Raw genomic sequence first — 12,673 nt, forward strand, 5'->3', positions numbered from 1 at the left:
GCACAAAACAGCTTCTATTGCACCTCACTGGTTACTCAGAAGTCCAAACAATGCAGTTCCCTTAAAATGGGCAACCTCCGGCCTCCATCCAGACACACCTCAGATATGATGATGATTACTGAAAATCATATTTCATCATATACAAGAAGAGGTTCTTCCAATCCCAAAGGATCAGCTACACATCCAGGTTCAATTACAACTTAGATCTTACCCAAAATACACGCTTATAGTCAATTCTTATTAACTAAACTAAAATTTATTAAAAAAGAAAAGAGAGCGTATTGGTTAAAAGATCAATATACATACAGACTTGAATTCAATTCTTGAGGTTCAGATACATCGCAGAGATGAGCTGGTAGTTGCCAAAAGTCCTTTTAGAAATAGTCCACAGGTTATAGTCCAATGTCCATATTCAGGGTGACTCCAGTCACTGACTAAGGATCTCAATCCTTATGGCTTAGGGTTTCTCCCTCTTGAAACCCAAAGCAGATCTGAGATGAAGAAGGATCATGTCCCAAGATTTTTATACATTTCCTTGCAGCCTTTTGGCCTGAGAAAACAATAGGCTTAACTTTCCTTCTTCCAAACATCATGGCAATTAGCACAGGATAATTTATCCATTAAACAGTTCAGACACAGGTTACCACAACCTTTAAAGAGACATAGACAATAATACTATTTCACTCAAGTATCTTCCTAAATGTTAATATTCCTTTTTTGATCTTTGAATCAAAGCTATAGCCATAGACAAGACTTGTTTGCTTACATCACAAGACCCGAGCAAACATCTACTCTTCTATCTCTAACAATACAGGCTTGCATTTCAAAGCTCTATTCATTTACATATCTTCCTAACCAGTCTCTAAAGTTCAGCCATGGGTCAGGTCAGTCTGTGAGTTAATTAACTCTTTCTGGCCCTGTCACCTTTCAATGAGCTATTATATTACACACATAAGATCACAGAAGGCAACAGTAATAAGAGGTTTAGAAAATATGATTTATAAGGAAAGGTCATAAGGAATAAGAGGTTTAGAAAACATGATTTTTAAGGAAAGGTTGAAAGAATTAGGAACTTAGCATAAAGAAGGTAAGACCAAGAGGGGGATATGATAAGAGTCTCCAGGTAAGTACAAGGTTGTTATATACGTGGTGTGTGAGAGGTCACGCTGGCGGGGGTGGAGTCTGCATTATGAGGTCCCCGTCATAGCAGACAAAACCACGTCCAGTGGTATCTCTGTACCAGCCAGGGGACAAAGGTTGGACTAGCAGAACCCGGGGTTTAAATCCGGACGAATGGACAGCCTGGACCATTGGGACCATGCAGTCTGACGCCCCTGGAACCCAGGTCCCAGAACCTCCCCAGACTCAGTAATTCCCACTGACCATCTTAGGCCAAGGAGCTGAGGCCACGGCATCGGGGAGAGAAATCCATCACCCACCCTTAGGTGCCGCAGCTTCCCCTCCCACCCCCCTTCAGTACCCCACAGCACAGGTATTGGGTATTGGGGTCGGAGATAGAAAGCTGTGGGGGAAGCCCCGCCCTCTGCCTCTCCTCGATGTGGGATCGGACCGTGCACCTGTCACTCAGGCTATACAGTCACTACAGGCCCCTCCTCCCGTCACTTTTGAAATCCAGCCGCGAAGTGTCAGGCGCTCCCTCGGGGGAGGGAGAGGTACGTTTCCCAGCAAGCTCCGCGGGCTGAAGGGGAGATATTTGCGAGGCGGCGCGGGCAGTTGCGCTCAGAGAGAGCCGCTGGCGTGGAGCGCGCGGCCGGTAACGCTCCGGGTAGGGCAGACTCCGGCCGGGCTCGCGGCGGCCGTTTCCGAGCCGCCCACCCCTCGCGGCGGCGCCATGGGGCCGCAGGAGCCGGCGCGGAGCGGCCCCGCCGCCCTGTCCCCGGCAGCGCTGGGGAAGCTGAAGCAGCGGGCGGCGGAGTGCATCGAGCTGAGCGCCGGGCGGCTGGGCGCCCTGAGCCGGGAGATCTGGAGCCGCCCCGAGCTGGCCTACGAAGAGCACCAGGCGCACGGCGCCATGACCCGCTTCTTCGCCTGCGCCGAGCTGCCGGGGGCCGCCTGGGCCGTGCAGCCGCACTACAAGCTGGACACGGCCTTCCGGGCCGAGTGGGGCTCCGCCGCCCCGGCCCCGCGGCCGCTGCACTTGGGCTTCCTGTGCGAGTACGATGCGCTGCCCGGGATCGGACACGCCTGCGGCCACAACCTCATCGCCGAGGTGGGGGCCGCTGCGGCCCTGGGCGTGAAGGGCGCCCTGGAAAGTCTGCCCCAGCCGCCCCCCGCCGCAGTGAAGGTGAGAGCCGGCGGGGAGATGGGCGATCCGTCGCTCCAGGAGGAACCTGCCCAGGGAATGAGGGGAGCTGGCCCAATTTGGTCCCCATCCCGTTGCTGCCCGATACAGCCTCTCATTTCCCAGCCTTAGCTCGCTCTTCCTGGCCATCAAAGGCACCAAGAAGCCTTGGTCTCCAGCACATCTGCTCAGTAATTCCCTCGCCCATCCCTGTGGGGTTTATTTTTCTGCCAGTCAGGTGTGTTTAGAGAGACAAGGTGGCCGAGGTAAGGTCTTTTATTGGACTGGCTTCTTGTGGGCGAGGGAGACACGGGGAGCTCTTCTTAAAGTGTGTGTATATAACTGCAGCCTGCCACTGACACCCTGGTTCTCACCAGTCTTTGTTATACTGCAAGGTGTGGCTGTTTGTGAGCCGTCAGGGTTGGAGGCTACAGCCACAGGGCATTGCAAAACACCCCAGGTTACAGGGTAGGGATGTTACAGGCCCCCTCCACTGGTCTGTGTAAACATGAAATTTTGTCTCTCTCACCAACAGAAGTTGGTCTAATAAAAGATATTACCTCATCCACCTTGTCTCTATAACATCCTGGGGCCAGCATGTACAGCACCACTGTGTACAACAAAATCAGGTTGTTGAAAATTTTGCTGACCCCTAACCTTCTCTTCTAGATCACGGTGCTGGGGACTCCTGCAGAAGAAGGTGGAGGCGGAAAAATAGATCTTATAGAAGCTGGTGCTTTTGATGATCTGGATGTTGTTTTTATGGCCCATCCAGCACAAGACGATGCTGCTTATTTTCCTGATGTGGCTGAGCATGAGTAAGTAAGGTGTTTGAAAGACTTTTTTTTTGCTTTCTGTACATTGGAACCTTTTCAGCAAAGGGAGACCTGCTTTTAAAGTGGTTAAACTTGGAGTCTGGTAATCACTGGTATTCCTCATATATAATATGTAGTCATGAGAAAGGTGATGTACTCGGTACTGAGCACTGAAACCCAGTTCTTGTATTCTCCTAAAATGTAATGTTCAGGCCTGCATCTGTTATGTTTTTTGTTACAAGAATTTTAGAGTTAGTATCTAGTCAGGGTAGCAAGTGGTATTTCATTTAATTGATAGAACTTAGATATGTCATGCTTAGTTAAGGAAGCCAACACAAATCCTGACTCTGCAATTCAGAAATTCAGAGTTAGAAATAATGCATTATTATATAGCATATTATGCTTTCTGGGAAAATATTTGTCCATGTTGGTCCCACAAAATTCTACTCCTGAATTGTCTTTCTCAGACACTTGCTGTATTTTATTGCTCAAAGATGCAGTCTTTTTGTGCAAGCTGTATATTTTTCAATTTCCTGAAATTCTTTATTCTCCCTTGGACTGATTCTTTTAAAATATCCCAAAACAAACATTTTCATGCATCTTAAAGCCTTCTAAAGTTAATTAAGTAAAATTAAAAAGTAAATATTTTCCAAAGTATGATTGTTTCCATCCACAATGATAGATACAATAGTGTTCAAACTAAACCACTGTTAGCCTTAATTGGAAGGGGGGAAATGTTCAGACTCTTGAATTGGAGATGACTTTGCTCTCTATTCTAAAGCAGAATGAAAGCTAGTTGATATAAAACAACATTGCCACTAATTTCAAGAGTGTGAAATGCTTTTTTCTTGAAGAACCCATGTTTCATGGCTTTATATACAGGTACTATCCAAGGATTCAAGAGCAAGCTGTAAAAATTGTTTTTTCTCCATTTACCCTGTTGGTGGCCAACCAGTTTGTCCCACTTCTGCTTCAAATTAATCTTGAAGATTTGCTTAAATAAAAGTTATGTAATTCACCAGAAATAATCTGTCCTCTTCACAAGTAAATTTACTTACATCCTATATGAGTGCACAGGTTTCATAACAAAGTAATGAAAGTGTGTGATTTCAAATTCACATTAACTTGGCAGTGCCTGCCTCTAGGTTAGTATCTCTGAAAAGACATTGTTTTCTCTCTCAAGCAGAAGATTTAACTAGTCTTTGGTCTCTGAGGTTTTTTCCTCCTTCATCTGTGTCTCTGGGACTGATTGCAACCTGCCCTTTTCATCTCAAGGACCCATCCTCCCGAAGTAAAATAGAGTAGCCTGTGCCCAAGATTTTGCAGTCTGTATTTTCTCAAACTTTTTATTTCCTCTACAAACATTTAAGGCTTATTTGATCCTAGACCGTAGTCAGTAGTATGTTTCTGCAAATGTTAACTGCTTCCTATACCTAAAACTTCATTAATGTAAATGTATAACTTATAAATCTTATGGTTTCTTTTGACAGATTTTCATTTAATAGACTTCCAATTCCTGTCCACTTGCCTCCTCCTTAATCACCTCATTCTTAGTTTTGTATTGTTGAACAAAAAGGATCTGGTTCTCTGTTCTGAAGTGAACTGTCTAGTGCTGGGGGGAGGGGGAGTTCTCAAACTGTCACAGCGTGGATCATTTTGTCAGATTCTTGTGAAAAATCTCATCTTCTAGGCAAGGTTGTATTACATTCCTGTGGCAACAACAGAATCTGCATGGAAAAGTAATGTTGGGAAAGTCTATATTGTTGCCTTTAGAGTGATATGTGCTTTTACTTTGAAAAACTGTGCACACTACTTTTTGCTCTTAACTTCCTCTCCCCTTCCACTTTTCCATTGGGTAGAAACCAGGAAGAGAGCAAGCACCGTGAAACATGGCGTGCTCCCTGTTTACCATCACTAAGTCGTCCTGTGGACCAGTTTTGGGATCTTTGAACTAGTGGTGCCTGCATAGGGTAGACAGTCAATAGATCTGGGCTCTATTCCGAGCTATCCATTGCAAAAGTCACATCTATGCTCACTCACTTCAGTTCATGTATTTGGAAAACGGTGATAGGATTATTGAGGCTTAATGTTTGCCTTGGATGAAAGGCTGTCAATAAGTTTGAATAACTGAATAAATATTTGTTAAAAGGCTCTTTAGGAAGCTGATAGGTTGTTAAACTAAATGGTCTCTTTTGCCCCAGAATGCTTATGGTATGGATTGGCTTCATTTTGAAGTTCAGGTTGCACAGTTTTACAGCCTTGCAAAAACTACCCAATCATTTGAACTGAATAACTTTTGTGCTAGGCTTCTGCACTTCTAAAGGCTAGGGTATAATTTGAGGAATTGGAGTCAGGCGGGAGGGAGGAAGATGGGATGTATGTTTGGGGCTTGTAACAGTGCAGGTTTTATTTTAAGACACTAGAGGTGCATTCACCTCCATATTTGAGGCTTCTTTTCTGCCATCACTAGCCCCAAGGATCTTCAAAGCTAACTTACATTTCGGCTAATGTCTTCTGGCCACAAGTTATAATTTTTTCCTTACACTGAATTTATACAAGCTGTTTTCTGAGATGAAAGAAAAAAGTATCTGATAATCACCTCCTTAAAGACTGTTTTGTGTCTTTGCCATGTCTTATTTCAAATGGATTGTCCTGGAAACTTCAATGATGTACATCCAAAAATCTTGGTGAGATTTAGTTCATACTCCATTACTGAGTTGGGGGGGGAGGGAATACTCAAGAAGGTGTTTGTAGGTTGTTTTTTGGTTTTTGGTTTTTTTGTTAACTCGAAACCTCAGAATGGGGTGTTCTGGCTCCAGCGGATTTGGGACATACATGACTGGTGAGGACATCAGCTTTAGTTTAAAAATACAAAAAAACCAAAACAAACCTCTCCTCTTCCTGTTTGTGGGTATGCAACCCCCTTCTCAAACTACCCCATGAACTGTTGTTTCTTGCCTAATACCAGCTATTGGCTGACAGCCAGAGTTCTTAACCCACTCCTGGTATCTTCTCTGCCCCTTTTTCCCTCCACCACTAATCTTGTAGCTCTATTCCCTGTACATTCCTTCAATTATTCTCAAGCTGGTGCCAACAATATCTATAGGGAAAACTGTCAATATCCTTTCCCTGGTACCTGAGCCAAACTTTCACTTCTCTAAGGCAATAAAGTTCCACTGCAGTGGGGGATGACTGGATAATGGAAAATCTAGGAACTTACTACTTGCCATATTTATGTGGCTAGGAAGAGGTCAGTAAGCTCTCCAGAATCTGTGCCCTTGGGTAAGAGGTTTAGGTCATAAGCACCTGGGCCAGATGTATCCTATAACTGACTTCAAGTAATCTTTCTGTCCATTACTTCAACAGGCTTCCATTCTGTACCAGGTTCCATAGATTCTTGCTCCAAGTTTCAGATTTGCTTTCTTGAACATTGTATTAAAACAAATCCGTTAAGATTAAATTTATAATAATCCTAAACATTTGCAAGTATGAAAGGCTGCAGTTGATGCACCCAAATGAATTTTGCTGCTTAGTGATAATCTGATCACTAAAGGGCAAAGTTAAGGTAATTTGAATGCCTTATCTATGACCTTCTATATTGCCAAACCAGAAACTGGTGCCTTACTCGTCAATAAAACATATTTCGTTAGTGATCATTAGAATACCGTACTCTGAAGTATACAGTGGTTATATTGATTTTAGTCGTCTTTGTGACTATACATTCAGCGCATGCTGAAGATTATTTTATGTGCCACCAATTGACAAGTGTCATTAAACAGTGAACTTGTCTTTTTATTATAAACCTCTTAGGCCTAGATAATGGAGCTCTATGAAGCACACACAAAGAACAAAGCGGTATTAGCAAAGCATCATAGTGCCATACCTTGCATGTGGTGCAAATTATAAAAAACAATAATCTGGTGCACATGTTTAATGGTGCATGTGTTCAGTGTTTCATCTGCAAGTAGTATCTTCTCCAAATATAAGACTTCAAACATCAAGATTTGAATGAAAATAGATGTAAAAGGGAAATAGGCTGCTAACAGTTCAGTCGCTTTACAAATTCTATCCCATGGACAAGTGTTTTCTTTATCATAACCCTTACTCTGAATTTCCTGAATGTCTAATTTTCATGGTTTTTCTTTAATTTACAGAGGGTTGTGTTTTTTTTGCTCTGGGAATACATTTAATTTAAAGCCTCAGTAGCCTTAAGGAGTTTGTTTTCAAAACATGATGAGTTCTTGCTAAGGAAAAATAGGCAAGAACTTAAAGGTATAGATTTGATATTGTCAATAAGGAACTTCAGAGTAAATTATGCTATTTGTACAATGCATCTAATTGCTGTCCATGTTGGCAACCAGCACCTGGACCTCTTTGGATATGTCTACACTGCAGTTGGTGTGATTGCAGCTCAAGTAGGCATACCTGTGCTAGCTTTACTCTAGCTAGAATGGCTAAAAATAGTAGTGGTGATGTAGCTGCAGTGGCTTCCCTGCTATTTTTAGTTATGCTATCTAGATTAAAGGTACAATCACACCTTTTGATTGCAGTGTAGACATGTTAATCCTGTTGAAATCTGCCTTAACGGTGTGTAGACAACTTTAATCTACTTATCTGAATTTCAAGCATCTATCATCTTCCGCTAACTGCATATTCTTATAAATCACATATAGGAGAGGGGAAGCACAAAAAATTGCAATGGACTTCCTTTTAACCATTTTTTCTATGTAGTTTCATCCTACTTCACATCTATTTTCTGCTCTGGCTCATCTTACCTCTGCCCTAGAGACACTACCAATTTCTGAGGAGGAGGTAAAAGAGGCTTTATGCTAGCCCATACCCTGGCTTCTATTATTAAATGGTTAGGTGCATAGTAGGACTCTTGCTGGCAAGAAGTGGATGGCAATAATTTATATAGCAGGATATAGCTATTTTTACTACAAATCTGTTCTTAACCTTTTAAAATGTATATAGTGCATTTTTCTATTTTGTTTTCAACTTTGGAGTGTTGGTAGAGTTTGGGGAGGGAAAGGACAAACTTAATTTCTAAATCTCTTTCAGGATCTATGTGGTGGTGGTTAAAGGTGTTTAGCTTCCCAACAGTTTAGGGCCTGGTAAATCACAGCTTAATCGTATGCTTCAAAAACATTGATATAAAATTTTAATCATTGTTGGGTGAATCCAAAGGGACTTTGATTTTAGTTTTTAAAAGTGGACAAAAAACAAATAAGTCATGGCTTTTATTTCCTAGTGTGACTGTGAAATACTATGGAAAAGCTTCTCATGCTGCTGCTTATCCTTGGGAAGGAATAAATGCATTAGACGCTGCTGTTCTTGCATACAACAATCTGTCAGTTTTAAGACAGCAAATGAAACCAACCTGGAGAGTTCATGGTGAGAGAGCTTCATTCAATCTTATGTCCACCAAGTAAGACTTCTGGCTGTTTGGATACTGACTGAAAAAAATCCTAAATATTGCATTGTTACATTTAACTGGAAAAGTAATTTGAAATAATTACATTTTTCATCCAAATACCTTTCTAAGGGAACTTCTGTGCTACCATCAACATTTAGTATAAACTGTTGAATGCAGACCAATAGGAGGGCAGTATGGTCTAAAGTCATAAGCATTCTTCCTCTACATTTACACAAATGAGACACTTAGTATATTAATATAGATTTAATATTTACACAAACCGAATGTAGCACTTCATAACTGCCAAACTTGTCTAAGAATCAAGACACTAATGGTGAAGATGCTGTATTGGTATGATTATAGCCATACAACTGCTTTGTAAACTGGAAACAACATTTTTAGGGAAACTTGACCAGCTGGAACAAGATGTGACATGAGCAATAAAAGCTTCCCTTGATAAAGGTTTAAGGATCTTGTCACTTAGTTGAGGCAACAGCTAATAGCCTTCCAAGGAACCTGAACTTGTAAAATGAATGTCCTAAGCTATCCTCTAGTATTAAAATATATATTTTAGGCCTCTGATTAATGTCAAACTGAAGTATATCTTGAGACCTCCCTTCAGCAATATTTTGAAAGATTAACTTTTTTGGTGGGGGGGAAGAGTAAGGCTAGGATTCCAGGCAGGCTTATTTTTCTTCCCCAAATGTTGCTAGCTTGCCAAAAGTACTAGGAAAATCAGTATTTTGTTCTTTGACTCTTTCCAGTTTTGTTAATGTGTTACAGCCCATCTTTAAACAGTTTTCTCCTGTGCTTTCTTTCTTTGGAAAAGTACATATTGTAGTGTGTGCATTGCACAAATCTGCTTGACTGCCCACTTGCCAATTCCTTGTTTGAGCAAAATAACTTTTGCTGGCATCCATCCATTATTCTTATCTCAAAGCCTCTGCCACCATTGGGTGCAGTGCTCTCCTCTTCTACTTTAGCTTATGTAGCATTTGGTTGCCATATCTTTCAGGACTTTTGCATTCTGAATCAGTATTTCTGTGTATTGAGACTACAGGATCTTGTTCACATTTGCCTCTTGATAGCCCTACCCTGCCAGGTGCCAGTTACAGTAAGCAATTGGTAGTGCTCACAATATTTTGAACGGCCCTTGAATTCAAGTGTACTAACATAAGGTGATTTCTTAGCTTTGGTTGGAGTCTTAATCATGCCAGCTATATTAACTGGCAGGTATGGTATGGGAACACTAGCAACAGGTCTCTTCCCACTGAAGTTATGATAACAAAAGATAGTTAGCTGTTGTGGAGAGAAGAAATCGAATGTGTTGCTGAGTAAGTTGTGTAGAACATATAACAAGAAATAACTTTATTCATTAGCTGGCTTTTTCCGTCCCCATATTTGGACATGATGGACTGGTATCCATTTGTTTGAAGGAACATTTTCTGTTCAAACTTGGCTCAAATTAGGCTTTTGTAAGAAAATAAGATTTTACAAAATTTAAAATCAATGGAGATGTTTCCAAAGAATGGCCAGAGTCAATGAGGATACTAGCGAGTTTGCTTTCTTTGTTGCAGCAAATGCCAATTACTTTGCAATGACTAATTTAAACTTGTCAGTGTGCTAAAACAGGAGAACCTGAAGTTGACGAGAAGCCAACTGATCTTTTCTTCATTGTCCAAACTAGCAAAGCAAAATAGCAACACATGGCATAAATGATAAAGTAAACTTTCAAAAACCCCTAGAGCTTTTGAATCCAAGGTGGTCTTTGTAAAATAGGTAAGGATACTATTTTTAAAAAGTTTAACTTAACACTACCAGTATGGCTGTAACCATGAGGAATGTGAAAATCAAGACGTATGCTTTTGTAACTTAAACTCTGGAGAAGTACTTGGCTATATTTAAACTAAGTGCTTACATTTTGATCTGTGAACTTCTGTCACGTATTCATTCATTTAATTTCTCTTGTTGTCCCAGCATTGTCAAGATTGTTTCGTAGTTTAGAATGTTTGCGGTGAATAGCAGGGGAGAACTGTAAAGCTACTTTTGCCTTTTTTGTGTGTGTGCATGAACTCAAGGTGAATAACTGAGTTGTCTCCAAAAGAATGCAGTGATACCAACCTAAGAAGTCTGTATACATGATATGTTGTGAAAGCTTCTCTCTCTTTTCAGCTGAAGTTGGTCCAATAAAAGATATTGCCTCACCCACCTTGTACACATGATACTCCTTTCTATTGCGCAGACTGCAAGGGGAAATAGAGTCCAAATTCAAAGTTTTTTAAATGGTTATTCTCAGTACTTAGTGCTCAGCTGATGCCTTATTTCTAATACTTTTGTTTTGTGTGCAGCTGTAAATGAGGAGCTTCATAAGGCAGAGTAAGTAAGATTGCTTGATCCTTTGCAACATTCAATAATTGGGCTCTTCTCTTCTGTAGGCATAATAAAAAATGGTGGCGTGAAACCTAATATCATCCCTTCTTACACTGAACTAGAGTTTTACTTGCGTGCCCCTTCACTGAAGGACCTTGCCATTCTGACAGAGAGAGCTGAAAATTGCTTCAAAGCAGCAGCTGTGGCTACAGAATGCAAAGTAAGAATTCTAGAGCTGATTCACTTATTTTTATCATTTTGAAGTTAGGCCAAAATGGGAGCCTAAGTCTTCATTTATATGGTTTGTATCACCCTTACCTTTTTTAAAGCAACCTAAAATTTAGATCTCTAAGTACTAATCTGCTACTCTACTATGTGCTGAAAAAGATTTTGTTGGTGAGGAGAAATATTTAGTTGCTACAACTCTAAATATTCTAGATTTTTCAACTGAAGCTTTCCCCAGTCTTATGCCATAAGTAAAAGTGTTCCCAATAGTTCACTCAGGTTTTAAAAAAAAATTGTATGGGTCTTGACCAAGTCAGGACATCTTGCAATTTATCTCTAACTTCTGAGACTGTAGTTTAAAGTATAGCTAGTGGCTGTCTGCCATATTGCTGTGACAGAAACGTGTGTGTGTTGTAAAGGGGCTAACTAATTTGTAGCCTCAATACATGGTGAGCGAGTTAGTGAGGACCAAGTTAAAATTCATGGAAGGCTCTTAATGAAAATTGCTTCCCCTACTGGCCTTTGCTCCAGTTAGAGAAGAATTTCAATAAGGCTAGTTTATAATGCAGGTAAATCGGCAAGGCCTCAGTGTATACTCTGACCAAAGTCATTTCTCTGGCTTTCTTGCCTGTGTCTTTTTTCCAAACCACATGGGTTCTGGGTGAAGCTAGATTGCCTACTGTGGATGTTAAAAAGGGCTGTTATTATCTGGACAGAATTAGGCATGGGAGAAATCAAACAGATTGAGTCTTTAGTGATCTATCTAATGACTTGCAGCTCAGCTTGCTAGTTACAGTAGAACCTCAGTTATGAACAACCTCCAATCCTGAGGCGTTTATAACTCTGAAATGTTCATAACTGAACAAAACGTTATGGCTCTCTCAAGTTACAACTGAACATTGACTTAATACAGCTTTGAAACTTTACTATGCAGAAGAAAAATTCTGCTTTCCCTTTAATTTTTTAGTAGTTTACATTTAACACAGCTCTGCCTGATTGTGTATTTCTGGTTCCAGATGAGGCGTGTAGTTGACTGGTCAGTTTATAACTGGTGTTTGTAACTCTGAAGTTCTACTGTACTTACAATGGGGGATCTGTTGAGGCAATATTATAAAGAGGAAACAAGCCTATTTAGGCCATGTCTACACTACAAACTTTGGTCGACAGAAAATGTATAGTTGCTAAACCTTTGTACCTGCTCAAGTGATATACTTATTTGTTTGCTTGTGTCCGTGCTGTGTGTACTCGGCAGGCTTGCTTGTATTGATGAAAAGTGAAGATTGATATCCCAGTATGCTGCAGTTCAGTGCAATGCCTTTTGGGAAACTTTCTCAGTGTGTTGTGGGGTAGAAATTAGTTGCACAGAGATCTCTGGGAGTTAGGGGTCAAGTTCCCAGTATGCAACTTTCTCCATCTCATAGTGTCATCCATTTCCCATAATTTTTGCGCCTTAAAAAAAAGTGTGCCACAAATTTGCTCGGCACTTCTTAGTGTCTGCCATCTCAGACAGAAGTGTGGAGCACACAGAGATCTGTGCTGCTCTTG

At 41.1% G+C, this 12,673-nt stretch overlaps 1 protein-coding gene across 4 annotated transcripts in view; it reads left to right on the plus strand.

Annotated features, from left to right (window-relative positions):
• The first annotated feature begins 1,177 nt into the window (after window positions 1-1,177).
• PM20D2 (peptidase M20 domain containing 2) overlaps window positions 1,178-12,673 on the plus strand; it is a 65,892-nt gene continuing 54,396 nt past the window's right edge. For 3 of the 4 annotated variants that reach the window (XM_043542653.1, XM_027825479.3, XM_027825480.3), the window contains exons 1-4: window positions 1,627-2,305; window positions 2,972-3,120; window positions 8,369-8,511; window positions 10,969-11,123. In XM_043542653.1, coding sequence (XP_043398588.1) covers window positions 1,853-2,305; window positions 2,972-3,120; window positions 8,369-8,511; window positions 10,969-11,123 — 900 coding nt within the window. In that variant the 5' untranslated portion in view covers window positions 1,627-1,852. Of the gene's footprint in view, window positions 2,306-2,971; window positions 3,121-8,368; window positions 8,512-10,968; window positions 11,124-12,673 lie in introns of all 4 variants that reach the window. The other variant, XM_037894460.2, reaches the window with a different exon arrangement.

This window comes from Chelonia mydas, chromosome 3, assembly GCF_015237465.2.
Source record: "Chelonia mydas isolate rCheMyd1 chromosome 3, rCheMyd1.pri.v2, whole genome shotgun sequence".
Classification (NCBI taxonomy): Eukaryota; Metazoa; Chordata; order Testudines; family Cheloniidae; genus Chelonia; species Chelonia mydas.